This window comes from Rhinopithecus roxellana, chromosome 21 (genome assembly GCF_007565055.1).
Source record: "Rhinopithecus roxellana isolate Shanxi Qingling chromosome 21, ASM756505v1, whole genome shotgun sequence".
In the NCBI taxonomy this organism is placed as follows: Eukaryota; Metazoa; Chordata; class Mammalia; order Primates; family Cercopithecidae; genus Rhinopithecus; species Rhinopithecus roxellana.
In genome coordinates, this window is record NC_044569.1 from 5,499,538 (window position 1) to 5,522,122 (window position 22,585).

Consider the following 22,585-nt stretch of genomic DNA (forward strand, 5'->3'; position numbering starts at 1 on the left):
CAGGACTTCAAGACCAGCCTGGCCAACATGGTGAAACCCTGTCTCTACTAAAACTACAAAAATTAGCCGTGCATGGCGGCGGGCACCTATAAGCCCAGCTACTTGGGAGACTGAGGCAGAGAATTGCTTGAACCCAGGAAGCAGAGGTTGCAATGAGCAGAGATCGCACCACTGCACTTCCAGCCTGGGCGACAGAACAAGACTCCGTCTCAAAAGAAAAAGAAAAAGAAAGGAAAAAAGCAAGAAGGGCTGAGGTGGGAGAATGGCTTAAGCCCAAGAGGTGGGCAATGAGCCGAGATGGCACCACTGTCCTCCAGCCTGGGCAACAGAGCCAGACACTGTGTTTAAAAAAAAAAAAAAAAAAATTATTAGACGAGTCCCCTTATGTCCCAGGAAACAGAAAAGCCTATGCCTTCCTATAAACTGATACAGAATGGCTTTAAGAAACAAACTAGCCCTGATATAAAATGTCTGTTATAAAGAATTCATAACTAAGACAACACTGTCATCTTCAGCAGACATTATACATCTTAAATATTGATAATCAGATCATTTCACCACGGGTCTGCTCAGCGAGAATGAAAATAATACTTTCAAATTAAGGTAGCTACTTATCTTTAAAGTAGAAACCTCAGCATATGGCTGAATTATCATGCAGTCATATTATCAATATGATTCAAATTAGCTGAATAAGCAAAAGGCAAACTACCTACCAAAAAAAAATAGAATCTCTGGAACTTTTAAGATCAATGGTTCTCAGAATTATTCTCCAGCTTTTTACTATGTGACCAAATTCTAGACAATGTTTCAGTCCCTCTAACCACGTGAAATTATGTTCTTTTTCATGCTAAAACTGAGAGAGACCAATGAACACACCCTGCCCTCCTGCCAGCATACCTCGCCTACCTTCGATTGTTCAGTAAATATTTATTCAGCACCTACTAAGTACTACTCATAAGCACTGATGACATACTGTCATAGTAAACATAGTAAAACATAGTAAACATAGTAAACACAGTTCTTGCCTCATAGGCTTACATTCTATTGAACACAGCCCAAAAAAAGCAATCAAACAAAATACAACTAGTGATAAATGGATCCAAAAGGGGGAGAGAGTAACAGAAATGACCCCATTTGGGGTGGCCAGGTAAGATTCCTCCAAAAAATGGTATTGAAACAGAGAACTTGAAGCTGGGTAGAACCAACTGCAGGGGTGGGAGGAAGAACCTGTTCCGGAAGCAGGAGGTGGCGTGTGACAGGCCCTGGAAGTGTTTGGTGGATGACTAACATAAACTGTGTTTAGACAGGCAGGGGGCAGATCACACAGGCTTGTAAGGATAGTATGAGGAGTTCAGATTTGATTTTAAAGAAAATGGGAAGCTACTGAAGGATACTAGGCAAGAGGGTCAGCTGAGTCCAGGTAGTTCCAGGTCAGTCTTGCTGTAACGTGAAGAATGTAGTGGAGAGAACCAGATGGAAAGCTCAAGGCCAGCAAGGAGGCTACTATCACTGTCCTGCAGCACTCCACGGGGGCAGCCAGGCAGAGCGATGGCAGTAAGGAGGGTGAAAGGGAGAGGGTTCATGAAATAATTTGGAAGTGGAACAGGATCTGCTCATGGATGGACAAACAACATCCTGAACATGCTGCATGTTTTCAAAACTAATATTCTCAAACATTTGACCAAAACTGATCAACAACAACCGTTCAAGAACTGTAATACCTTTATAAGAAAGGAGTATATTAAATAAGCTTCTGGGACAATTTTTGTGTTATTACTAGGGAAAAAAACCTCATAGTTTTGAAGTTAACAGGCTGAAATTTAGCAATAAAAAAATTTCCACAGCCTAATCATACCTGAATTTCTTTTTTTTTTTTGAGATAGAGTCTTGCTCTGTCACCAGGCTCGAGTGCAGTGGCTCCATCTCGACTCACTGCAACCTCCGCCTCCAGGGTTCAAGAGATTCTCCTGCCTCAGCCCCGCAAGCAGCTGGGACTACAGGCACCCGCCACCACAGCCCAGCTAAGTTTTGTATTTTTAGCAGAGATGGGGTTTCACCGTGTTAGCCAGGATGGTCTCGATCTCTTGACCTCGTGATCCACCCGCCTCAGCCTCCCAAAGTGCTGGGATTACAGGCGTAATCATAAACAGAGTTGTAGCAGGTGACAATCCCAAATGTTCTAGTATTCTCTATCAATCGAACAGTTCTGGTTTTCACGCATCTCATACACACATCTGTATCCATTCTCTTTAGAATCTCCTGTCCTCCTGTGGCATCCGATCGAGTACAAGACAACTAGCCAACAAGAGCCCTGCAGAGAGGCATCCCAAGAACCTCTGTCTTCCACGCCCTAACTCCCTTTAGATATATCACAGCTCTACCATTCATATCCATTTACTCAAATGTGCTACCTTCCCTCTGTCAAGATTTGGGAGATCTGATGTAAAAACTATAAAAACAACGTAGCCTTGACATAGACTGCACTTTGCCATTTTTAGCTATTTAACCTTCACTATAAACATTTTCAGCTATTTAACCTTTACTACATATACTATATATATATAGTCAAGAAATATCTTTTTGTAATGAGTTTTGTAAGTTACACATTTTTATTATACTTATGAATAAAGTACTATTCTTTAAATAAAAATATAATGAAAAGATCATTAATTAAAGAAGGTCAAGCTGAGCACTGTAACTCAGGCCTATAATCCCAGCACTTTGGACGGCTGAGTGGGGGCGAATCATTTGAGGTCAGGAGTTTGAGACCAGCCTGGTCAACATGTAGAAACCCTGTCTCTACCAAAAAAGAAAACAAAAATTAGCTGGGCATGGTGGCACATGCCTGTAGTGAGAGGCCTCCACAGCCTCAGCTGAGGAGGGAGTATCACTTGAACACAGGAGGCGGAGGTTGCAGTGAGCTGAGAGTGAGCCACTGCACTCCAGCCTAGGTGACAGAGGGAAATTCCATCTCAAAAAAAAAAAAAAAGGTCAGGGTTAGGGGGCAACTATCACGAATTTAAGGAACTTAACAATTTCCCATCAAAAACATTTAAGTTTATACACGTCAGGCAATAGAACGGTTCAAAAATTTCATCTAAACTATGGCTTACCTTACAGGTCTCAGATGAAATTTGTTCCAAGAGTTTATAGGGAAAGTTATAGTTACATTGTTTTATTATTTACATAAATAAGCCCTCCTACACTCCCCAAAGGATTGAAAGGAGCTAAATTAAATGATCAATAAATGAGTATCAAACAAGTCAGAAAGTGGTAAAAGGAGGAAAAAACCAAATTCAAGATAATATAAAATATATGGAAATCATTAAAAAATGTAAACTGTGGTCAAGCACTAATTACCTTTCCCTGATATTCTGCAAGTAACCCTCCATAGTCCATTCTAAAAATCTGGTGGAGCACCTGAGACAACAAAGGTCTAATCACATTATGGACACCCACATTTCAAATTTTTTCAACCTCAAGAATCATTTTATAGACTTCCAAACATGTATTTAATATTGTTTTAGAAGTTCTTTATCAATCTTGACTCAAATAATTTGGAAGTATTCATCTTTTTACAAAGGATAGCAATGGCTCAGTAAAAATGTATTTGTGCAGCACACACAAGATAACAAAATGCCCCCACATATATTTCCTCATTTGAGTCTCATAACAATTTCATGAGAAGGACTGGACAAATATTACTTCCATTTTACAAATAAAGAAAGAGAGCAGCCGGGCATCGTGGCTCACGCCTGTAATCCCAGTACTTTGGGAGGCCAAGGCAGGTAGATGGCTTGAGCCCAGGAGTTCAAGACCAGCCTGGGGAACATGACAAAACCTGGTCTCCACAAACACAAAAAAAAGAATACAAGAGAAAAAAAAAATAAGAGAGTATCAGCATCAGAAACAGTTAAATGGCTTCCCTGAGGTTATAACTATTCAACAGTAAGCATCAGAGCCAAAAGAATCAAAACCGCATCTTCTGTAGCCAGCTCTTAGTTCTCTCCATGTTATGGTGTGATATTCAATTAGCTGATTTGCAATTATCTGCAAGGCAGCAAAGGAACGTGGTGGGAATCAACATGACTCCACAGGATAAAATATTTTCCAGGCCAATTTAATTTCCAACAAGTATAAATCATCATCTATCTTCCCATCCTAACTTGCCCCTCCTGCCTACCCTGTCACCCAAGCACCCAGGCAAGAAGTCAGAGCCTTTGAACAATCCTTCCTCTTTCTCACCCACACATAAAAAGTGGAAGAGCTATACCCTGTCCTATTTCCTAAATCACTCTCAATCTGATTCTTTCTCTCCATTTCTACTGCCCTAATTCAGACCCCCATCATCTCCTGCTTGAACAGCCATAACACTCCTAACTGGTTTAGCAACTTAAAGGCTACAAAGATCTAAAGATAAGTATAAAATGCCTACTGGTGTCTTTGCCCTCCATTTTACCCAATTCAATACATCTACAAAGCCCCTACATTTATCTTTCTAAAAAGAGTAATCTGCTTACATCATTTTCCTGCTTAAAACCCTTCCATGGCTCTACACTGCCTGTACAGACTATAAATACACACTCGACCATGTGGCTGGTAAAAAGTCCTTCATCATCTGATCCCAGCCAACGTGCCTTTCCAGCCCTTCTCACTCCCCCCACTCCCACACACATCCTCTGCTCCAGGCACAGTGAACACCCACTACAAAGAAGACAAACAGGTTTAACCTCACGTGCCAACTCCAAGTAATTGGTAGTGGCCACCTGAAGCATCCTGTTGAGAACTCTTAAGGCTGCTTATACATTCGGCAGCAAAAAATGCGGTAACTGATTAGCAGTTATCTGCTTTCGGCATGCGAAAGTGGGTGGCAGCACAAATGTCGCACTTGCCATCCATGTACTGCTGCTCTCTGAGCACCATATAACGTCCTCTGCATATCCAAGCCTTTCCAATTGCTGCTGCTTCTGCCTCACATAGCCTTCCTTTTATGCTACAGCCCCATCCTGGAGACCTCCAGAAACCAGATCTCCTCTGTAACACTCACCTACCGTCACCAGGCAGGGTCAGCCACTCTGTTCTCTGGGCTCTCATGGTTTTTCTGCACATCTTCACTATTTTAGAATTACTGCACGGTAGGTACTGTGTTAGTTTCTGCATCTACGAGCTTCTTGAAGGTCTGAGTGCACTTTATGCCTCTTGGTATCGTCAACATCTGGCCCAGTGCACTCAGAAGGCGCTCAAATATTGGTGAAATGAATACATGAAATCATGTAATGGAAATAGCTCTAATATGGTATTTCCACTAAAAATCCAGGAAGACATGAACAAACCCTGGGACCAGGCAACCTATGGGGATTGTTAGTGACATTCTAGCACTACCCATCAATTATCTGTATTTATATTTTTCTCTCTCCAAAATACAAGATATTAAAGGAGTATATTAGATAGGAACTTAACTTCTAACTAAATTAAGGGATGGGAGAGAAAATGGGAAATATGACAGAAAAAGACCATAGACTCAATTTTTAAAAATGCATTAGGCCCGGCACAGTGGTTGACACCTGTAATCCCAGCACTTTGGGAGGCAGAGGGGGGTGTATCACTCGAAGTCTGGAGTTTGAGACCAGCCTGATCAACATGGTGAAACTCCGTCTCTACTAAAAATACAAAATCAGCCAGGCGTGGTAGTGCATGCCTGTAATCTCAGCTACCACGGAGGCTGAGGCAGGAGAATCACTTGAACCCGGGAGGTGGAGGCTGCAGTGAGCCAAGATCGCAGGATTGCCCTCCAGCCTGGGCAACAAGAGCAAAACTCTGACTCATAAAAAAAAAAAAAAAAAAAAAAAAAAAAAGCATTAGCACAATTAGTATAAAAACACCTAAGAGTCACGGTTTTCAGAAGCCAGCAGTTTGGTATTATTAGGAATATAACTCCTCCATATACCTAACCCTAATCAAATCCTCTTTAAATTTATACTAATGTGGCCGGGCGCGGTGGCTCAAGCCTGTAATCCCAGCACTTTGGGAGGCCGAGATGGGCGGATCACGAGGTCAGGAGATCGAGACCATCCTGGCTAACACGGTGAAACCCCATCTCTACTAAAAATACAAAAACTAGCCGGGCGAAGTGGCGGGCGCCTGTAGTCCCAGCTACTCGGGAGGCTGAGGCAGAATGGCGTAAACCCGGGAGGCGGAGCTTGCAGTGAGCTGAGATCCGGCCATTGCACTCCAGTCCGGGCGACAGAGCGAGACTCTGCCTCAAAAAAAATAAATAAATAAATAAATAAATAAATAAATAAATTTATACTAATGTTTCATATTGGTTTTAATTTTAAAAGTCTGTGAGATACAATCACTTTGGAAAATTTCTGGCAATACCTACTTCTGTTGACCACATGTCACGAATTAGCAATTGCACTTTTAGACACATACTCAACAAAAACACTATATTTGTTCACCAAAAGACACAAGCAGCAATGTTCATAGTGGTATTATTCCTACTATCCAGTAAGTTGATATCTGAAACCCAAATATCCATCTGGAGTTTGAAAATCAAAACTAAATTCTTTAACATTTCTTCTTCTATATTAAAAACAGGGCAGGCGCAGTGGATCACACCTGTAATCCCAGCACTTTGGGAAGCTGAGGCAGGAAGACCACTTGAACGGGGTTCAAGACCAGCCTGGGCAATATAGTGAGAGACCCTGTCTCTAGAAAAAACAAACAAAACAATTAGCCAGGAGTGGTGTTGTGCATTTATAGTCCCAGCTACTCAGGAGGCTGAGGTGGAAGGATCACTTGTACCCAGAAGTTCAAACTTACAAAGAGCTGTGATCACATCACTGCACTCCCACCTGGGCAACAGAGCAAGACTACAACTTTAAAAAATAAATAAAAACAAAACAGTAAGCAACAAGCATACCCAGTGCTAAGATCATGGTTTCTAAACAACATTCTCCAATAAAAGAAACAAGAGCTCCCTGGAAATATGGATGACTCTAGGGATGGGGCAGAAAATATATAAGACGAGCCCTGAAACATCTTGTAGTGCCAGAAAGCAAGGGCGTGCTCCACCAGACAGAGGGAGGGCTGCATATCAAAGGAACATGGGAGCCAAGCCTAAGGAGCACCCAATGGTGGCCACGGCGGGAACAATCTGAGTAACAAAACAACCAAAGTACAAAATGTATGTCAATCCAGACTGATATAAACAAATGACTGAATACATAAGAAAATGGAGGAGAAGTCACAAATCTTCTTCTCAGAATTCAAAATAACTTTAAGAAGATCTTCATGTCTCCAGGAAGTGGTTTAATTACCTGGCCCCATCCTTGAATGCAGGCTGGAATTAATGACTCCTTTCTAAAAAACAACATATTAAAAAAAAGTAAAAATAGTAACTTTTTAGTGGAGAAACCTAACACTGTCTTAATCAAGTGTCCAGGTTATCGTAACCACTGATGTCACAGTTTATCATGTGCCCCAACACGATGTGATCAGGGGAGCCCTTCACCTCGCTGGTATTCTTCCCCCAAAACTACAACCCAGTCTAGCCATAAAAGTATCAGGCAAGTCCAAATGGAGGGACATTTGACAAAACCGCTGACCAGTACTCGCCAAGACTGTCAAGGTCATGACAAACTGTCACAAACCAGAAGAAACTAAGGAGACATGATGACTAAATGCAATACGGTATCTCGGATGGGATTTCTGCAATAGAAAAAGGACACTAAGGCCCGGTGCGGTGGCTCACGCCAGCACTTTGGGAGGCCGAGGCGGGCGGATCACCTGAGGTCAGGAGTTTGAGACCAGCCTGACCAACATGGAGAAACTACTAAAAATACAAAATTAGCCAGGTGTGGTGGCTGGCGCCTGTAATCTGAGCTACTCAGGAGGCTGAGGTAGGAGAATCCCTTGAACCCAGGAGGTAGAGGTTGTGGCAACCCAAGATGGCGCCATTGCACTCCAGCCTAGACAACAAGACCAAAACTCCGTCTCAAAAAAAAAAAAAAAGAAGAAAAGAAAAAAAGAAAGAAACAGAAAGGGCATTAATAGAAAAACTGGGGAAACCCAAATGAAGTCTGGAGTTTAGTTAATGGCAATGCATCAATGTTGCTTTTTCAGTTTTGACAAATATACCACAATAATATAAGATGTTAACATTAGGGGAACTGGGTGACGGGCAAATAAGAATTAGCTGTATTATCTTTTCAACTTTTCTGTAACTCTAAAATTATCCTAAAATAAAAAGTTTGGTCAGGCACAGTGGCTCGCACCTGCAGTTTCAGCACTTCGTGAGACTGAAGCAGGTGGATCATTTGAGGTCAGGAGTTCAAGAGCAGTCTGGGCAACATTTTTCTCTACCAAAAAAAAAAAAATTAGCCAGAAGTGGCAGCACACACCTGTGGTCCCAGTTACTTGGGAGGATAAGGTAGGAAGAAGACTGCTTGAACCCAGGAGCTGGGTACTGCAGTGAGCTATCATCATACCACTGCACTCCAGCCTGAGCTCTGACAGAGAAAGACCCTGGCTCTTAAAAATAAAAAAAAAATAAATAAATTCACTAAACATTCCCACCACATTTGGTAACACAATATTTCCTTCATAGTTTTAAACAAATATCTGAAAGAAGATATTTTCCTTTTTTCTACTTAGCCAACAAGAACTAAAAGGGAAATATATACAGCTCTAATGACACTGTTACCAAAGGAGGATGAGAACTGCTGTTATTTTATAGGACCAATGACGCAGGAGAGTGAATCTGACCTTCCATAAATAACAAGCAGAATGCAACTCATCATCTCTTATCAACATATAGTCCTTGATAGCTCAATGATTTCTTTCTTCTAAAGTTTAGTCAAAACTCTTAGTGAGGCCAATGGTTTCCTAAGAGTCCTAACTTACTTGAGGACTAATATCTGTAGATGACTAAATTCTTTCTACTGTTTCCCCCTGCAAAAGTAGAAACACAGATATAAAACCACAAATGCATTTATTCCAAAATTTCTCTCCAAAACTCCTGTGACCCCTCTCTTACGACCCAACAGAAATGGAAATATATTACATGGTAAATTGGAACCAAAAGTGACAGCAGGCCAGGCTTGGTGGCTCACGCCTGTAATCCCAACACTTTGGGAGACCAAGGCAGGCAGATACGAGCCCAAGACTTTGAGACCAGCGTGGCCAATATGGTAAAACCTCGTCTCTACTAAAAATACAAAAATTAGCCAGGCTCAGTGGCATGTGCATGCAATCCCAGCTATTCAGGAGGCTGAGGTATAAGAATTGCTTGAACCTGGGAGGTGTAGGTTGCAGTGACCCAACATCGTGCCACTGCACTCCAGCCTGGGCGACAAAGTGAGACTCTGTCTCAAAATAAACAAACAAACAAAAGTGACAGCAGGCCAGGCACGGTGGCTCACACCTGCAATTCTAGCACTTTGGTAGGCCAAGGTGGGCAAATCACTTGAGCCCAGAAGTTCCAGACAAACCTGGGCAACATGGCAAAATCCCTGTCTCTCTTTTTTTTTTTTTTTTGAGACGGAGTCTCGCTCTGTCGCCCAGGCTGGAGTGCAGTGGCCGGATCTCAGCTCACTGCAAGCTCCCTCTCCCGGGTTTACGCCATTCTCCTGCCTCAGCCTCCCGAGTAGCTGGGACTACAGGCGCCGCCACCTCACCCAGCTAGTTTTTGTATTTTTAGTAGAGACCGGGTTTCACGGTGTTAGCCAGGATGGTCTCGATCTCCTGACCTCGTGATCCGCCCGTCTCGGCCTCCCAAAGTGCTGGGATTACAGGCGTGAGCCACCGCGCCCGGCCGCAAAATCCCTGTCTCTAAAGAACTATATAAAAATTACCCAGGCATGGGCCAGGTGCGGTGGCTTACGCCTGGAATCCCAGCACTTTGGGAGGCTGAGGCGGGCAGATCACAAAGTCAGGAGTTTGAGACCATCCTGGCTAATATGGTGAAACTGCGTCCCTACCAAAAATACAAAAAATTAGCTTGGTGTGGTGGCACGTGCCTGTAGTACCAGCTACTCGGGAGGCTGAGGCAGGAGAATCGCTTGAACCTGGGAGGCAGAGGTTGTAGTGAGCTGAGATTGCGCCACTGCACTCCAGCCTGGTGACAGAGCCAGCCTCCGTCTCAAAAAAACAACAAAAAAAAAACTTACCCAGGCATGGTAACACACGCCTGTAGTCCCAGCTACTCGGGAAGCTGAGGTGGGAGGATTGCTTGAATCTGGGAGGTCAAAGTTGCAGTGAGCCGATCAAGCCACTGCCCTCCAGCCTGGGTGACAGAGCGAGACCTTGCCTCAAAAAAAAAAAGGGGGGGGGATAGCAGTCTTATCCAATTACAGCTAAAATCTTAATTTTGCAAATGAACATCTAAACATACTGTTAAGGCTCCTCCCACACACTTACAAGGGGCCTGTGTAAATATACTATTCATGGTATATTTACCACTGTGTTTGTTTTATTTTCTCTTCTATAATCCTAGAACTATTTACCCTTACATCACCCAGGTAAAACTAGAACATCACTTGTACATAGTAGGAACTCAAAGTATATTTGTTAGATTGAATTAACTTGACATATTTGAACTTATTATTCAAAGAGAATAATTTTTATCTTACTGTAACTGATAAGGCATTTCATCAATCTCTAATTCTACCATTCACCCCCACTACCTACTCTGGAAACCTACGCATATACTTCATATATTCCTTTCCTTTAATGATCAGGATGGGAACACAAGAAATACAGAAAAAGCGGACCAAAAAAAAATGTTTTTAAACATTTTTTTGCTGGGTGCGGTGGCTCACGCCTGTAATCCCAGCACTTTGGGAGGCTGAGGTGGGCGGATCACAAGGTCAGGAGATGGAAACCATCCTGGCCAACGTGGTGAAACCCTGTGTCTACTAAAAATACAAAAATTAGCCAGGTGTGGTGGCACGTGCCTGTAGTCCCAGCTACTCTGGAGGCTGAGGCAGGAGAATCGCTTGAACCCAGGAAGTGGAGGCTGCAGTGAGCCGAGATTGCGCCACTGCACTCCAGCCTGGGCGACAGAATGAGACTCTGTCTCAAAAAAAAAAAAAAGAAAAACATTTTTTCACTATTTCAATCTTTTCCCACAAATATTCTCTCTTTAAAATCAAACAGGATTTTATTCCAAGACCGTCTTCCCCTCCAAATTAGCATGAACCTTGCTGAGAAGCTTGACTGATCATATCCTCTTTTCAAAACCCAAACAAAGCCTGAATGTTCCCTATACCAAGAAACCATTCTCAAGGGATCCCTTTATTAGTATGCACACAAGCATTCATTGTTCCTTTCAGGAAAACCTTCCACCAACCTTAAGATTATTTTAAATCAACATATGGCCATAATTTTTAAATTATGCTTTATACATCTAAACTAAAGGTACATCAAAAATTTTGAAAGCAAAATTTAAAATAAATGATTGTTGTCAGATGGGTATTTAAGTCCTCAAAGACTATGAGACCACACACGATTCTAATCTCTAATACCACTGCTATTAAATAATTCTTTGTGGCATTCCAGAAAAGCAAATGCTTTTTAACCATGTGAAGATGTAGACTATAACCTAAATTGCATCAGTCACTACTTTCTAAAGACCCTGTATACCAAAATGTACTCTAATTGCCAGTCAGGTATACTTATGAGTACACGAAGAGCCTGCGTGTCTTTAACCCCTTAATTAAGGGTGTGAAAGTTAAAACTTCATCAACTTGTACCTAATAAATTTTCCCAAACAACAAAGTCTTATTACGACTACATAAACACTGCAGAAAATAAAATGTTAAGCCACCTAACAAGAATCATAAACTCTCTTGATTCTAAGCAATCTATCCTCCTGTCATCACAGAAATACATCTTAACCATACTGCTCATTTCAAGACGTTATACATAATTTAATCATTTTTACTTTCAAGAGATCCTCTAAAAAGCTAGCCTTTCCTTTTTCTTGAATTTATCTCCCTGTGTCCCATATCCCACTGCTTTTATGACCATGCTAGCAATACGGCTCAAAGTTTTACCTGAATGCTAAATAAACTTACTAATTCTTCATTTTTTTTTCTTCATTGGTCTCATTTCCATGCCTCTGACACCTTTCAACATTTTTCTATTTTTCTTACAGCGTATTTCTATTTATTTCATTCAAACTGAATCTAACCCTTCTCAGATGTATCAATACTGTTAAAAGTAAAAAAGATTTAAAATCAATTACTACTACATTCAGTCCCCCAAAAAGTCAGTAAAGCCTATGAAGTACTATTTATTCTAAAAGGACTAAATGGAGTGATACTGCTGGTACTGGCAAGAACCAGCAGGACTCATTCAGCTCAACAACAGAGTGACAATGGCCTGCAGAAGGATTCACTCACTGGAGGATTACAGCAAGAATCCATTTCTCCACCCTGAACGCAATCCTGGGCGCCATCTGCTAGAGCAGTGGTTCTCAACGGGGACGATTTTGCACCCTACGGAACATTTGGCAATGGATAGAGACTTTTTTAAAGTCACAATTTGCAGGGGAGGGGCTTACTGGCATCCAGTGTTAAGAGATCAAATCACGGATGCTGCACAGGACAGCCACCACAACAAAGAATTATTCAGCCAAAAATGCCAACAGTGCCAAAGTTAAGAAACTCTGACCTTGACATTTACCCCAACTCTTGGTAAAAACATAAAACAGATGGACTAGAGACAGTATGGTGGTGAGAAAGGTCCACAGGGTTAGGGGAGGAAGGAAACTCAAACCTACTGAGTACCTGCTATACAGCAAGTCTTGCCACTTGACATGTATTATCCTCACTTATGCCCCAACCCGGTGAAAACAACCATACATTCTGATTTTACACAGAAGGCTAGACTCAGGGGGATTGGGGAACTTACTCACTGTCACTTATCTAAGGGGAAGAATCACAATACAAACTCAAACCAAAGGCTTCATTCCACAACACTACAAAGCCTAGAGACTAAAAGACGGAGATTTGATTCAAAGAGTTACTAATCACTTAACTTCCCTAAACGTCCATTTAGAAAATATATCAGGCTGGGCGCAGGGCCTTGCGCCTGTAATCACAGAACTTTGGGAGGCCGAGGCTGGTGGATCACTGAGGTAGGAAGTTTGTGACCAGCCTGGGCAACATGGGGAAACCCCGTTTCTACTAAAAATACAAAATTAGCCAGGCGTCATAGCGCATGTCTGTAATCCCAGCTACTCGGGAGGCTGAGGCAGGAGAACTGCTTGAACCTGGGAGGCAGAAGTGGCGGTGAGCCGAGATTGCACCATTGCACTCCAGCCTGGGCAACAAGAGCAAAACTCCGTCTCAAAACAAAAAGAGAAAAAAAAAAAAAAGAAATCAATGGATGTGAAAACATAAATGTTGCAGATTGCTAACTACATATAATCATGATAAATACAACGAAAAATAAAGTGTGGTCAGCACAGTGGCTCAATTCTGTAATCCCAGCACTGTGGGAAGCTGAGGCGGGTGGATCACCTGAGGTCAGGAGTTCGAGACCAGCCCAGCCAACACGGTGAAAACCCATCTCTACTAAAAATACAAAAATTAGCCGGGCATGGTGGTACACAACTATAATCCCAGCTACTTGGGAGGCTGAGGCAAGAGAATTGCTTGAACCCTGGAGGCAGAGGTTGCAGTGAGCCGAGACCATACCACTGCACTCCAGCCTGGAAAACAGAGTGAGACTCCATCTCAAAAGAAAAAAAAAGAAGTGCTCAAAAAAAAAAAAATTTTGGCCGGGCACGGTGGTTCATGCCTGTAATCCCAGCACTTTGGGAGGCCGAGATGGGCGGACCACGAGGTCAGGAGATCGAGATCATCCTGGCTAACACGGTGAAATCCCGTCTCCACTAAAAATACAAAAAAATCAGCCAGGTGTGGTGGCAGGCGTCTTTAGTCCCAGCTACTCTGGAGACTGAGGCAGGAGAATGGCGTGAACCCAGGAGGCAGAGCTTGCAAGCTTGCAGTGAGCCAAGATCGCACCACCGCACTCCAGCCTGGGCGACTGAGCGAGACTCCATCTCAAAAAAAAAAGAAAAAAAAGTTTTTAACTTATTTTCCCCAACTCGTTCCTACAATGGAAGTCTCATGAATACAAACGTTCCTTAAAAAGAGAAAAAAGAAGTCAGGCGTGGTGGCTCATGCCTACAATCCCAGCACTTTGGGAGGCCGAGGCAGGAAGATCATGACGTCAAGAGATCAACACCATCCTGGCCAACATGGTGAAACCCCGTCTCTACTAAAAATACAAAAATTAGCTGGGCATGGTAGTGCATGCCTGTAGTCCCAGGTACTTGGGAGGCTGAGGCAGGAGAATCGCTTGAACCTGGGAGGCAGAGATTGCAGTGAGCCGAGATTGCGCCACTGCACTTCAGCCTGAGCGACAGAGGGAGACTCCATCTCAAAAAAAAAAAAAAAAAAAAAAAAAAGAAAAAGAGAGATTGGGCAAGGTGGATTACATCTGTAACGCCAGCACTTTGGGAGGCCAAGGCAGTTGGATCACGTAAGCCCAGGAGTTCCAGGCTGCAATGAGCTATGACTACACCACCGCACTCCAGCCTTCAGCAGCCTGGGCAATACAGCAAGACCCTGTCAAAAAAAAAAAAGAAAGAAAAGAAAAAGAAAAGAAAGAGAGAAAAAGAAAGAAAGATAGAAAGAAAGAAAGAAAGGAAGGAAGGAAGGAAGGAAGGAAGGAAGGAAGGAAGGAAGGAAGGAAGGAAGGAAGGAAGGAGAGAATTTTTAAGTGTGCACACCACCAAATTATTCATCAAGTTTAAGAATCAAGATAACATCTTCAGAAGACTGTGTATCCTCCTGAGCCATGCAACTATTCTTAAATCCCATGAGGAAATAAACTAATATTTTAGTATGAACTTCTACATAATTTTAGTCAACAGAAAACGCTCAAGTCTCTATCAGCAACTTTGATGAGGCTTCTCCATAACTGGTCGCGCAGGTCAGGAGCAGAACTGAGAAAGAGAATTATAAACCTATTACGAATTGTGGAGAACAACTCCACTCACTATTTTCTCCATAAACGCAGTTTATTACACTGAGATCAACATGTTATCACTCACACTAGTGATGTAAAAAATAATCCATTTCAACATATGGTTCAGACCAAAAAACAAAAAAACAAAAAACCCACCCACGAGAATCTATCTTTGACAACAAAACTACACTATTTTGGGATTAAGTTTCAGTGACAAGACAATGTAAACTGGGGGCTTGTTCTCTCTGGAAATCACCACTACCAATGCTGCTTCCAAAGCAGGCTGCACACAACCATTTTTCCTCTGGAAACAGCTAAATCCCAAGGCACGATACTGCTGTATTTTATTTATTTATTTATTTATTTATTTATTTATTTATTTATTTTTACTTTTTTGACGGGGTCTCACTCTGTCACCCAGGCGGGAGTGCAGTAGTGCAATCTCCGCTCACTGCACCCTCCACCTCCCAGGTTCAAGCAATTCTCGCGCCTCAGCCTCCCGAATAGCTGGTATTTCAGGGGCAGGCACACCACCACGCCTGGCTAATTTTTGTATTTTTTGTAGAAACATGGTTTCACCATGTTGGCCAGGCTGGTCTCGAACTCCTGACCCTCAGGTGATCCACCTGCCTCAGCGTCCCAAAGTGCTGGGATTACAGGCATGAGCCACTGCACCTGGCAGACATTGCTGTATTTTATAAATGTATCTTTTTGTACCAATTAATACACTATAAATTATAATTGCAAGTATTTCCCACTAAGATTAAGTCCAGGTTTAAAAGCAATAAGCCAATCAAATAAACAAAAAACTATTTGAAATAGTTTCAAAAGAATAATTAAAAAGATGGCTTTAGGCCGGGCGCGGTGGCTCAAGCCTGTAATCCCAGCACCTTGGGAGGCCGAGACGGGCGGATCACGAGGTCAGGAGATCGAGACCATCCTGGCTAACACGGTGAAACCCCGTCTCTACTAAAAATACAAAAAACTAGCCGGGCGAGGTGGCGGCGCCTGTAGTCCCAGCTACTCGGGAGGCTGAGGCAGGAGAATGGTGTGAACCCGGGAGGCGGAGCTTGCAGTGAGCTGAGATCCGGCCACTGCACTCCAGCCTGGGCGACAGAGCCAGACTCCGTCTCAAAAGAAAAAAAAAAAGATGGCTTTAAATAAAAACTTGTTTACCTGATGCTAAAAAATAAAAGATAAAAGCATGTAAATAAAAATGTGTTTACCTGACACTAAAAAACAAAAGATTAAAAACATGTTCTGGCGGAACTGAAAGAATAAGTATAACCTGGAACATTGTTTTAATCAAGTTAGACAAGGGTTTTCATTAAATGTCATTTTATTAATTCGAAATTACATCTTTCACCTTCAACATTTTGACATTTCCATCAACTTTCTAAAAGTGAGGGTAGATTGTTTTTCTATGTTTTTAATAGACTTGCCTCTCAAAAGAATGAATTAGAAAAAAACTGCTGAGAGAAACCTTTCCTCAACCTCCTCCTCCTCTTCAATGAGCATCTGAGTAAACCCTGGCTATAAATTACTGTTTAGGTCATAATCCTGAAAAATTTGCATTAGACAATGACGTAACTAAGGCCCATTTTCTCTTTGTATCCGGACATCCTGTCAAGTTTTTGCTTTACAAACCTGTTTTTCATCACAACCAATTTTCACATACAGGAACGTAATCGTATTTTCTAACGTCCAAGAGCCAAAAATCATTACTTATCTATTTTTCCATTTCTCCCCAAATAGCAGAATTCTCCTCAGGGTTCAGAGTCATCTGTACATTTCTGAACCGAGGAAAGGCTGTCTAACGTGGACTACTGCCAGCTTCCCGTGAGGAGTGCGGAGTTCCCGACAGCGGCATCCGCGCGGAGCCCCCACGTAGAGCCTGCGATGCCCTCCCCACCCCGCGAACCCGGCCGTGCGTCAGCAAACACGGCGTGAGGCGCACAGGCCGCTGGCCAGGAGCAGGGCCCAGCCCACCGCTCCCAAACGCGCCGCGGGCAGCTGTCGCGCGGACTGCACAATGACGAGCGCCCCGCGGCCCGCAGGCCCAGGCCCACCCAGGGCCGCCCCAACGCCCTCCGCACAGCGGATCTGCGCCGCCGCCCGCCACGAGGCTCTGACCTCCGAGGGGCCCCGGCCCGCCACGGCCTGACGCCGCCCTCCCCTGCGGGTCCCGGCCGGATCCTCCCGGGGGTATCCCGTGGCAAACGGGGCGGAGGGGGCAGAAGGGCCGGGGACGCTGAGGGTAAGGCGGCCCAGCTGGGGGCGTTCCAAGGACTACGAGGGAAAGGGGCCCGGCGGCCTCACCCGCAACGGGGGGCGGCTCTCCCGCGTCGTCGGCCGCGGGCGCCAGGGTGACGGCGCCGTCCCTCCAGACGCGGATCTGCGCGGCCGAGCGCACACGGCGGCGGGGCTGGCGGCGGCGGGCGGCGGCGCGCAGGGAGCCGCAGCACTGGTAGCACACGGCCCACGCCTGCTCCTCGTTGATGGGCTGGTTGTAGAGCCGCAGGATCTCCTCCAGGCTCAGCGCGTCCTGCGAGCCCCCGGCCGCGCCGTCGGCTGCCTCGGGCTCTCGCGGCCCCTCGCCGCCCACCGCCTCAGCCCGCGGCTCCCCGCCGCCCGCCGGGCCGGCCGCCTGAGCCATCCCGCGGGTGGGCGCTGCGCTCGGCAGTCGCGCCGTGTGCCGGCGTCTCCTCAGCCCCGGAGCATCGTCTCCGCGCGCCGCCGCCTCACCATCCCCGGAACCGCCACCGCCCAACGCGGCCGCGCGCGCCGCCGCCGCCGGTACCAGGCGAGTGCCCGGGAGGCGTGGGCGAGAGGAGGGCGGCGAGGACACGGCTGCAGTCCGGAGCAGACCGCCGCCGGCCGGTAGCGACGCGATGGCGTCCGGCGCCCCGCCCCGCCTCGCCTCGCGCAGTCCGGCGCCGCCCAGCGCCCGCCCCTCAGGGGGCCGCACGGGCCGGGGGATGCACGCTCTGGAGGTGAGGACCAGGCAGGACGGCCTGGCCTCGAGGCGAGATGGCCGCACGGTCTCTCGTGGGCCGCGACCCGCAGGGCTCGTAGAGTCGCAGGTGGTGACGCGCGGTCGGGGGCCCGGTCGCAAGGGACACACGGCTGGGGGCGCGATGGTGAGGGCGGCGACGCACGGTCCGGCGGGGACGCGCGGGCGGGTAGGGCGTGCAGGGTGGTGGGGCGTGGGGGACACGCGGGGCCGGGGTCGCACGCGCGGTCGGAGGGCGCAGGGGCAAGAGGGGGTCGCAGTTATCACGGAAGCCCCCAGCCAACTCTGGCAGGGAACTGAGCGCGCCAACGCGGGTCACCGCCCTGCACAGCGGGAGAAGTCACCCGCATTGACGTTCCCTAGGCGCTGGATGGCCGAAGGTCTGGTTGAGAACTTGAACCCGCCTGAAGCGGATGCCTAAGAAAATGCAGGCCCGCTGAAGCCTGCCCGCCGGCCCTGAGCCCTGAAAGCCTCCCGCAGTTTCCCCGACCCCGCGGCCGCTCTGCGCGTATTCCGATTTCTTGCTGGTTGAATACCTCCCTCTCCACTCCCAACTTCAGGGTAAGCACCATAAGGATGGGGATCTTCACGGGTTTTCCTCACTGACGTCTCCCAAAAGCTAAACCAGGGCCTGGAATATAAACATGTCGTACATAATTTGCAGGTGTTAGTTTCAGCGTCCTTCCGGATTCATTTGTAACATTCGTCCCTTCCCTCACTAAGGTAATGTCTCAAGTACCACACTCATCAGAGCGTGTGGAATGAGTATCACAGTGGTAAAATTGAACTGAGGGCAATTAGCCATAGAAATAAAGAATTCCGCCCCCTCCACCTATTAAATATGCAATAAAACGGATAATTATTAATCACCCATTGGTAGATGAATTTAATCGATAAAATTCCACCGAGGCTAGCCCTGTGTGAAAGCCCTGCAGAGTGCTGAAAGCATCAACCAAATAGGCAATGTGTATTAAGTTCCTGTAAACCTTTTACAGCAGTTTTATGTAAAATGTTAGAAATCACGCTTTCAACAGTTGTGTCTTGCAGTAGAAACTACAACAGTCTATTTAAATTACAACCGTCTGTGAAAATAAGATACCATCTTACATACAGCTGGGATGGGGAGGAGGGAGAAAAGCAACAGGACGAAAAAGATTAAGAAATTGAAAGAGGGCCGTGCGCGGTGGTTTTGGCCTGTAATCCTAACACTTTGGGAGGCTGAGGCGGGCCGATCACTGAGGTCAGGAGTTCGAGACCAGCCTGGACAACATGGTGAAACCCTGTCTCTACTAAAATTACAAAGAAAATTAGCCGGGTGTGGTGACACACGCTTGTAATCCCAGCTACGCGGGAGGGTGAGGCAGGAGAATCGCTGGAACCTGGGAGATGGAGGTTACAGTGAGCCGAGATCACACCACTGCACTCCAGCCTAGGGGACAGAGCGAGAGTCAGTCTCAAAAGTAAATAAATAAATAAAAAATAAATTGAAAGAGGGAAGAAAGTTCCCCAGGCAATTTATTATATTTCAGTACGAGAAATACAAAACAACCCCTTAAAGTAGTATCACTTAATTATAGGTTCATAATCTCATTTGTAACAATGCAGTATCTATGCCTGCCAAAGCCCGGAGAGGTAAACATATAATTCCTTATGTGTGACACTATATATATATAAATATATCTCTGTCCTCTTGATTAAAAACAGACGAACATTCCCCTATTTTGCTATTTCAGAAGTGTATCCCGTGTGAATTTTGAAAATACAGACTGGTTTAAAATATTTTGAACAATCCAGGGAAAAAAATGGTCTACTTTTATGGACAACACTACCACCTTCTGGCCTTATGGGATACTGCTGCCCATTGCACTTCGACAACTACAGCCAAAAACATTATCTTTGCCTTTCCCACCAGTAAACAAGATAAATGGGTTAATAAGCTAGGGAATCTATGAGCCATTAACCTGCTAATCCTGGCATAGGGCAATAAATAAATCTTGAAGACAACAATACAGGGAAGGAGGAAGTGAGTAAAGGAATCTGAACTTTATCTTTTAGAAGATGCATTCTTATTTTTTTAGTCATCCCTCTAATCAATGGAAAAAGATGCAGTTTCTCTTTTTTTTTTTGATTGAGACAGAGTCTCACTTGGTCACCCAGGCTAGGGTCTGTGCTGTGATTTCAGCTCACTGCAACCTCCGCCTCTTGGGTTGAGATGATTCTCATGCCTCGGCCTCTGGAGTAGCTAGGATTACAGGCACACGCTACCATGCCTGGCTAATTTTTGTGTTTTTAGTAAAGACAGGGTTTCACCATGTTGGCCAGGCTGGTCTCAAACTCCTGACCTCAGTAGTCCACCTGCCTCAGCCTCCAAAAGTGCTGGGATTACAGATGTGAGCCACTGTGCCCGGCCAAAAGATGCATTCTTAAAAACAAATTTGCAACACTGAGATTTTCCTTGAGTGATGATTTTTTACATATATACACATTTTGAGAGGGAGTCATTACTGCACTGTATCACAGGACAGTTATATTCAACAGAAGGGCTTTTTTTTTTTTTTTTTTTTTTGGTCAAGTAACAACAATTCATGGCTATGATATACTTAAATATTTTGCCTGTGTGAGCATATATGTAATTAAGTTGAGGAAAGATGACAAGTAGAATATTGTGTGATGTTCTTTCTCTACACAAAATAAAGGAAAATCTTTAAAATCCTAGCAGTCTTCTAAGTTTAGTTATACAACATGAACGCTTGACTCTTTTTTGTATAAAGACCATAACTTACTAACTTCTAAATGATTTTCAGTACTCCTTAAAGTTTTGATAAGCTGGCCAGGCGTGGTGGCTCATGCCTGTAATCCCAGCACTGTGGGAGGCCGAGGCAGGCAGATCACCCGAGGTCAGGAGTTCAAGACCAGCCTGGCCAACATGGCAAAAACCCATCTCTACTAAAAATACAAAAATTAGCTGGGCATGGTGGCAGGCACCTGTAATCACAGCTACTTGGGAGGCTGAGGCAGGAGAATCACTTGAACCTGGGAGGCATAGAGTGCAGTGAGCCGAGATTACACCACTGCACCCCCAACCTGGGCGACAAGAGCAAAACCTTGTCTCAAAAAAGAAGAAAAAAAATTGATAAGCCTTAGTGTTATCCATCATCACAACACTCTGAAAGTGACTGCTGACCACTCAAAGGCTACCAGCAGTTAATACCTTCTCAGTGGAGTTCAAGCAGCCCTGTGGAATAACAGCACCGTCCCATTTTCTCATTTTCAATTCAAATTCAGATTTGGGGCCAGGCGCAGTGGCTCATGCCTGCAATCCCAGGACTTTGGGAAGCCAACGCAGGCAGATCACTTGAGGCCAGGAGTTCGAGACCAGCCTGGCCAACATGGTGAAACCTCATCTCTACTAAAAATGCAAAGAAAATTAGCCAGGCATGGTGTTGCATGCCTGTAATCCCAGCTACTCAGGAGGCTGAGGCAGGAGAATCGCTTGAACCCAGGAAGTGGAGATTGAGGTGAGCCAAGATTGTACCACTGCACTCCAGCCTGGGTGACAGAGTGAGACTCCATCTCAAAGAGAAAAAAAAAAATCCAAAGATCCAAATGCATTTATGTTCAGGATATTTTGTTGCCAATTTCAGTCATTGATTGTATTTTTACTCTGTGACTTCACATTTAAAATGTCTGAACAACTCAAATCAACATTTAAATGTCTTTTTCAAAGTGCTGTGAAGTCCGACATGTTACTCTGAATATGATTTTGTTTTTGTTGATTTTGTTATTTATTAAAAATGGAATCCTTGACTTTTTTTATATTTACTTATTCTTGTAGAATAAATGTACTTCATGCTTCATACTCTGGAAGTACTGGCCGCGCTGCTCTGAGTCTTCCAGGGAGCACCATCACTGTGCAGCCCAAGCTTTTCCCAGACACTTCTGGACAGGTGCTCCTAAGGGGCACATTCACCTAGAAAAGTGCACCAGAAAGGGAAAAAAAAAAAACACAGCATATTTTTCAATGTTGTAACCTAAATTTTCATTGCCTACAATTATAGCACCTTATACATCTATAGTGATATTTCATACTTTCAAAGTGTGCTCTTCAGTTACACAACTTGAAGGGTCAGATATTATTTCTGTCTTACAGAGGAGAAAATACAGTCATAGGACAAAATGCAGAAGCAGTAAATGAAACCGGTGGGACTGGAACTCAAGCCTCCTGACCAGCTCAGCTCTTTCTCCTACATTACAATGTCCGTGTACACTCACACAGCGAGAATAAAGTCCTGAGCCTGGCCGTGGGGACTCACACCTGTAATCCCAGCACTGTGGTAGGCTGAGGCGGGAGCATCATTTGAACTCACAAGTTTGAGACCAGCCTGGGCAATGTGACGAAAATCCATCTCTACCAAAAATACAAAAAATTAGTCAGGTGTGGTGGTGCACACCTATAATCTCAGCTGCTCAGAAGGCTGAGGCACAAGAATCACTTGAACCCAGGAGGCAGAGGCTGCAGTGACCTGA

At 44.8% G+C, this 22,585-nt stretch overlaps 2 protein-coding genes across 3 annotated transcripts in view; one reads left to right on the plus strand and one right to left on the minus strand.

Annotated features, from left to right (window-relative positions):
- Positions 1-17,940, minus strand: part of SPIRE1 (spire type actin nucleation factor 1) — a 190,787-nt gene extending 172,847 nt beyond the window's left edge. For both annotated transcript variants that reach the window (XM_010375678.2, XM_010375650.2), the window contains exon 1: positions 17,365-17,940. In XM_010375678.2, the coding sequence (XP_010373980.2) occupies positions 17,365-17,701 (337 nt within the window). In that variant the 5' untranslated portion in view covers positions 17,702-17,940. The remainder of the gene's footprint in view (positions 1-17,364) is intronic.
- Positions 16,945-18,868, plus strand: LOC115895531 (translation initiation factor IF-2-like). The gene is made up of 5 exons (XM_030926180.1): positions 16,945-16,976; positions 17,103-17,250; positions 17,333-17,615; positions 17,698-18,185; positions 18,422-18,868. The coding sequence occupies exons 1-5, from the start codon at positions 16,945-16,947 to the stop codon at positions 18,446-18,448; spliced, it is 978 nt and encodes a 325-aa protein (XP_030782040.1). The 3' UTR covers positions 18,449-18,868.
- Positions 18,869-22,585: the final 3,717 nt, after the last annotated feature.

Excerpts from the sequence above, each read along its gene's own strand:
- LOC115895531 (XM_030926180.1), top strand. The coding sequence starts at position 16,945 with ATGCCCTCCCCACCCCGCGAACCCGGCCGTGC. Across the intron at positions 17,251-17,332 it reads CCGGCCGGATCCTCCCGGGG|GACTACGAGGGAAAGGGGCC; the intron begins GTATCCCGTGGC and ends GGGCGTTCCAAG. Across the intron at positions 17,616-17,697 it reads AGCCCCCGGCCGCGCCGTCG|CCATCCCGCGGGTGGGCGCT; the intron begins GCTGCCTCGGGC and ends CGGCCGCCTGAG.